General features: G+C 30.7%; 1 protein-coding gene across 1 annotated transcript in view; it reads left to right on the forward strand.

Moving 5' to 3' along the window:
• The first annotated feature begins 690 nt into the window (after positions 1 to 690).
• LOC108910495 (enolase-like) overlaps positions 691 to 6429 on the forward strand; it is an 18350-nt gene continuing 12611 nt past the window's right edge. The window contains exons 1-4 of the mRNA XM_018715103.1: positions 691 to 801; positions 1184 to 1315; positions 2032 to 2405; positions 2736 to 3000. Of these exons, the coding sequence (XP_018570619.1) occupies positions 1192 to 1315; positions 2032 to 2405; positions 2736 to 3000 (763 nt within the window). The 5' untranslated portion in view covers positions 691 to 801; positions 1184 to 1191. The remainder of the gene's footprint in view (positions 802 to 1183; positions 1316 to 2031; positions 2406 to 2735; positions 3001 to 6429) is intronic.

A 6429-nucleotide genomic window follows, 5' to 3' on the forward strand; every position in this document is an offset into this window, starting at 1 on the left:
ATTTTTAGGTATACGTATAATACCAGTTCCCTATAATATGAAAGTTACCAATTTACCTATAGTATAAATATTTAAGTAGGTAGCTAATTAAAATTATATTTAGTTATTCTAAATTTTCTACCTTGAATTCTTTTTAAATTCAATAATTCGCTCATTAAACCGCCCTCATTTGTCGTTACCTAGAAACAGTACAATTTATCAAATATGATTTTATAGAAACCTATTGAGCATTTTAATTTAGTACAGTGTTTGAGCTACATACACATAGATGGCAGCAACTAAATCTACAGTTTCTTTAATTATAATATTATTTTTCTTTTAAAAGTATTACTATAATTATGTCAAATTAAATTTTATAAATATATAAGAAGGCCAATATTAAGAATGAGCCAAAAATATAATAAAAAGTACTATATTGCATTTCGTAAATAGCGTCATCTACCATACAACTTTGTAAACATAAATTTGAATCATTTAATTTAATTTGCAATTCATAAAGATCCAAGAAAAACTTTTGTTAAAATTGCAGTTTTTATGTTACAAAGAAAGTAGAGGGTGATACGAAAAAAAATAACTGCGGTTTGTTGGTTTCACGAATAAATTAAATCATTGTGGTCATTTAATTTATTTTAATTGGTTTGGAGCCATCTACAATTGAAGTACTTAAGTTCTGTAACCTTCATTTGACCTTGCAGGGGTTAAATAAGTCACGTAACAACACCCAAGATTTGACATTTTGTCGAGTGCCGGTTGCGAACCAGTATCTAATAGAATTTTTTGATCACACAGTATTGATAAGTAGTAAGTACTAAATATCTGTTTTAATTGTTACCTTTAAGAGTACAGTAATGTATCTAATTTTGTTGTTATATAATCTTTTCTTTTGCTCTTAATACTAAAAATAATTTTTTATGCCATGCAGTATTTTGGCCTCCCGGAAATTTAATTAAATTCGGTCATTTTAATATAGATGCCTGTGTAGAAATTAGTTCTATCAGTGTTTTGTTTTAAGCATTCAAAATACCAATCAGGCAGTTCTTATGACATGCCAAATGTGACAGGAATAAGTGCTTTGCTGAGAGCACCTTCAATAAATTTTATATATCTTTTATTTTATAACTCCGCAAATTGTTAAAATAATTCAAAATGCCATCACTGACAATCTTTCGATTTTTGAACACAGTTTGTAAGATGCCTATCAAGAGCGTATTTGCCCGAAACATTTTCGACTCTCGTGGCAATCCTACAGTAGAAGTAGATCTCGTTACTGATTTGGGACTTTTCCGTGCTGCTGTGCCATCAGGAGCTAGCACCGGTAAGTTTGTAAAAAAATTAGATGTAGAACATAAGTATATTTTATTTAGAAATATTTTAAACTTAACACAATTTTGCACCATTTAAAGTAAATAATTGAGTAAATTATAATGATAAATTTACAGTACATAATTGGATTTAAATCTGAATTACTTTTGTAGGGAGATTCAGAAAAGTATTTTATTAATCTTCTGAATTATTTGTATATGGCACACATTTTTTCATTGAAATTTGTCATTATGTTGAAATAAGGAAACAAATTTTTATGCTGGAAAAATACTTCTTTTTGCAGTATATCTTTTTTTTAGAAATAATTTTTCACAACCAATTCATTCCACAGGTTAACTGTGAAATATATTTTCTATTTGATCTTAGGGCCTATTTATTTAAAAACATGTTTATTATTGAGTTACAAAGTGTTTTTTTAAGCAATACAATTACGATATTAAGGTTATCAATATTGCATGTAACTATATTGTTATTGTACTTTTACTTAATTTACTCTGTCTTACAGAAACATAATTTATATTCAGATTTATTTTTTTCTATCATAATTTAATCTTTACTTTATCAATGGAATGTTATAAAAAGTGACAAAAGTTTATCAGAATTTGTATAGAAAAACATTATTCTTTTAATTTTTTATATCATAAATACTCAAAATATGAAAGGAATATGGTAGAATAAAAATATGTTTGCTTTTGTACAATTTCCTAGGTATTTATGAGGCTTTGGAGCTCCGCGACAATGTGAAATCCGAATACCATGGCAAAGGTGTCCAGAAAGCCATCGACAACATCAATAAGTGCATCGCCCCGGAGCTCGTCAAGTCTGGCCTTGAGGTCACTCAACAGACCGAGATTGATGAGTTCATGATCAAGCTGGATGGTACAGAAAACAAATCCAAATTGGGCGCTAACGCTATTTTAGGTGTGTCACTTGCTGTGGCGAAAGCTGGCGCTGCCAAGAAGGGTCTTCCCCTTTACAAACATTTGGCAGAACTGGCTGGAAATAATGACATCATTCTCCCAGTACCAGCCTTCAATGTTATCAATGGCGGATCTCATGCTGGCAACAAACTCGCCATGCAGGTATGTTAGATGAAGTAGTCTGATTCTACTAACGCTTCGTGTCTTGGTGAAAAAATAGTATCCGTATCCGTTTTATACAGATTAATATTAAAGTATAAAAGTTATAAAATTCCGTGAAAACAAAATTATTCGTTATTTATAGTTGTTCGTTATTCAAGGGCTTCCATAAATAGAGGTTTCACTGTATTATATGTGACAAATTTTTCGGTATTCGGGCAACAAATAAAAAATCCAGTTCTATATCGACGTTTCAATTTACTTTAAAATCCTCAGGACGTGTATGATTTTAGGTGCAGGAAAAAAGGAAAATTTTTTATTTTCTCTTTCTAGGAATTCATGATCCTTCCAACTGGCGCATGCTCGTTCACCGAAGCTATGAAAATGGGCAGTGAAATCTACCATCACCTGAAGAAGGTCATCAAGGACAAGTTTGGTCTTGATGCCACTGCCGTGGGTGATGAAGGTGGTTTTGCACCTAACATCCTCAACAACAAGGAAGGCCTAGAGCTTATCAAGGTCGCTATTAATAACGCTGGTTACACAGGCAAAGTCGAAATCGGAATGGACGTTGCTGCTTCCGAATTCTTCAAGGAAGGTAAGTTGCGTCAAATTTGTATTTTTTTTACGGTAATTTTTTACTAAAATTCTTTTTTGTTTATATGTTACCACCAATAAAGAACATATCATACGGGAATATTTTTATTACTTACTTGATTCTTGAAAAATTCAATTTCAAAAATTTTTTATTTTTGAAAAATTATTGCAATTATTTACAGCTTTTTATTTTTACAATCAGGCATTGATACGAGTTACTACGTTACTTTATTGGGATTTCTGAACCTTCACTTGCAAATTCGATCTCAGTGAATCCTATGCTATCGGAGAATGTGAATATTTAAATCCAGAGGTTGAAGAAACAACTATACTATTGACGCGTGCAATTATCAATATTTGCCAAACGACATTTAAAAAAAAATATCCAGACTGACATTATTTCCCAAAATTTTGAAAATAAACTTCCATATAATTATGTATTTATTTTTACTAATCGTATTTCTTAAATGAGCTTTTTATATAAATATTACGGTAATTAAAAAAAAAAAAATAGATTCAGGGAGGTGAGAAGAGATGCCTACTCTTAATATTAATATTTAGATGTTCCACATCGCGATTTTCTATTTTCCACATAAGTAACGTGGGAAAAATAATTTTTCAATTTCAGAATTTTATATCTTAAAAACCAACCATGTATTCTTGTAGGGAATTGAACGTTCTACAAAAAATGTCCCTTATAATTTTTTGATAAACCCACTTTACAAAAGTTATTCAAATTCAAAGTTAAATTTATGTTATAATTACACTTTTTTCTCTAGTTTGAGGTAAAATTACACTTTTTTCTCTAGTTTCAGGTAAAATAATTAATTTTTGAAATATTATAAAAAAGGCATTTAAAAGTCAAAATTGATAAGTTTATCAAGTCTTTCAAATTGATATGACTGAAAAACCCACCATTTCTGGGAAGAATCAATGAAAATCCATTTTATTGTATTAAATAGTATCTGAAATTTTTTAAAATTATTTCTTTACTAATGATAAATGACTTTTCGGTTGTGATACTGGAAAATTTTAAACTATCACAACCGAAAAGTCATTTATCATTAGTAAAGAAATAATTTACAAAAATTTCGAATACTATTTAATACAATAAAAAGGATTTTAACTGATTCTTCTCAAAAATGGTGGATTTTTCAGTCATATTAATTTAAATGAATTGATAAACTTATAAATTTTGACTTTTAAATGGCTTTTTTTATAATATTTCATGACAGCTTTAATCATTTTACCTGAAACTAGAGAAAAAAGTTTTATTATAACATAAATTTAACTTTGAATTTGTATAACTTTTGTACGAGTAGATTTATAAAAAAATGATATGGGACATTTTTTGTAGAAAGTTCAATTCCCTACAAGAATATATTTCGGTGATTTAAATCCGTCTGTTGGTTTTAAAGATATAAAATTCTGAAATTGAAAAATTATTTTTCCCATGTTATTTAAATGCAAAATTGAAAATAGTGATGCGTGACCTCTAAATATTAATATTAAGAGTTCCCATTTTTACAGGCATATCTTCTCACCTCCCTGAATCTATTTCAGAGGGGATTTTGAAAAAAAAATAGTCAATTTTTTTTTAATCAGCCTAATAAATATTGTTTTAAATGCTGTCCATACAGAAAACTAAAATGTCCTTAATTTATTACATAGGGTGAATTGTCTAGTTTAAAAAATTTGTCCCAAAATCCACTTTATTTTGATTGCTCACTTTATTAAATCAGTGATTATGTAAGGCAGATTTCACAGTGAAACTAAAACGCCTAGTTTAATGATAGACTCTTTAGAAAAGTTATAAATATGTGTCTGGAAACACTTCATTTTCAAGGTGTTCAAAATTAATGAAAATATGTGGTTTATTTCAATATACAAAACACGTTTCAAGAAGGCCATGTGCATAATATTTTTTTCTACTCATACAGTATGACCCCTTTTTAAAGGAGGTATTTATCATGAGATTTAGTTGGACTTAAGCCTACATATATATTTTTTTCATTATCAAATTTGACAAAAATTGACTATTATTTTTTCACTTTAATCTTTAATAGTGGAGATCCTACATCTTTTCGTTTCGTGAAAAAGTATAAATTGTTAATTGTAAAATTAATACATTTTTCCGTTCTTCCCATAAGGAGTGAGCAATTTATACTATAAATAAATCAAATAAACACTTAAAATGTGCACTAATTTGCTTTTTTTAATCTTCAGTGTTTTCGAATTTGAATCAATGTACCATTTAATTATAATTATGAATAACAAAAAATTACGAATAATGACATGGCCATGAAAATATATGCAACCTCGATCTAAATGTTTAGAGGATAGTTTTCCTGCAATCTTCCGTTACTCTCCCCCAGTGGCGGCTCGTGACATTGAGAATAGGTGAAGCATATTCATTGATGGACTAAAAACAAGCGAAAAAGCGCCGGCGAAAATTTTCAAATTTTCAAGGTCAAATGGCTTTAAATAAATCTGAAAATTTTTAGTTGCATTTGCGATATTACCAAAAAACTGACGTTCGTGAGAATGATTTTCATTTAGATTTTATAAAAAATAGAAATATTAGTTCGGCTTGTGGACTTCTGCGAACATTAACGCACACCGTACCGTACATGTATGTTTCAAAGAAGCTTTGTGGTTGTGACAGCCTCGCGTGACGTTCCCAAAATTGTTAAATGCCTCCTTATTCGATACGTCCATTCCATTTTGATTTAACTTGAAAAAAAAATACATGTTATAAAAAATGCTTGTTGTGAACCGCAGTGCAACGATAGTGTAAGCACTGAGTTCGCCTCGTCTATACGGGCCTTTGACTCGTTCCCGGAAAACCGCTTCCAGAACGAGTGCTGCGAGTGGCGAGGCGAGGAACGAGACGAATGACGACGGGACCATCTACACATTCGCCGCACAACTCGCCTTGCGGTTTGACTCTCCGCTCGTGCGAATGTGTAAATGCAACTTTAACCCTTTCACTGCTCCAGACGTATATATTCGCTAAAAATTTATAGGGCTCAAACTGCTCCAGACGGATAAATTCGCATGAATAGTTAAATTGGATCAGGCTGCTCAAACCGTATATATTCGCAACCGTGCGCATAGTGACTCGGTTATTGCAATTGGTAAGGCGAATTTTTGCGGGCGAGCTTATACCGATTGTGACAAATATTTTTATGGAAAGAGGTACTGGTAATAGTACCAAGATTGTTCATGTTTCTTTCAGTTTCTATTTAGTACATATACTGTATTTTATTCAAAATAAAATCGTAAAATTTATCGTAAATCGTAATTTAACACAACATAATGTAAAACTATAAGTGGTCTAACTGCTCCAGACGTATATATTCGCACGCGATAAACAATCGCGCACGGCGCGGTAGCTACGTTCAGACGTATTGCGCAGCGAAAGGGTTAA

This window comes from Anoplophora glabripennis, unplaced genomic scaffold (assembly GCF_000390285.2).
Source record: "Anoplophora glabripennis isolate ALB-LARVAE unplaced genomic scaffold, Agla_2.0 scaffold376, whole genome shotgun sequence".
NCBI lineage: Eukaryota > Metazoa > Arthropoda > Insecta > Coleoptera > Cerambycidae > Anoplophora > Anoplophora glabripennis.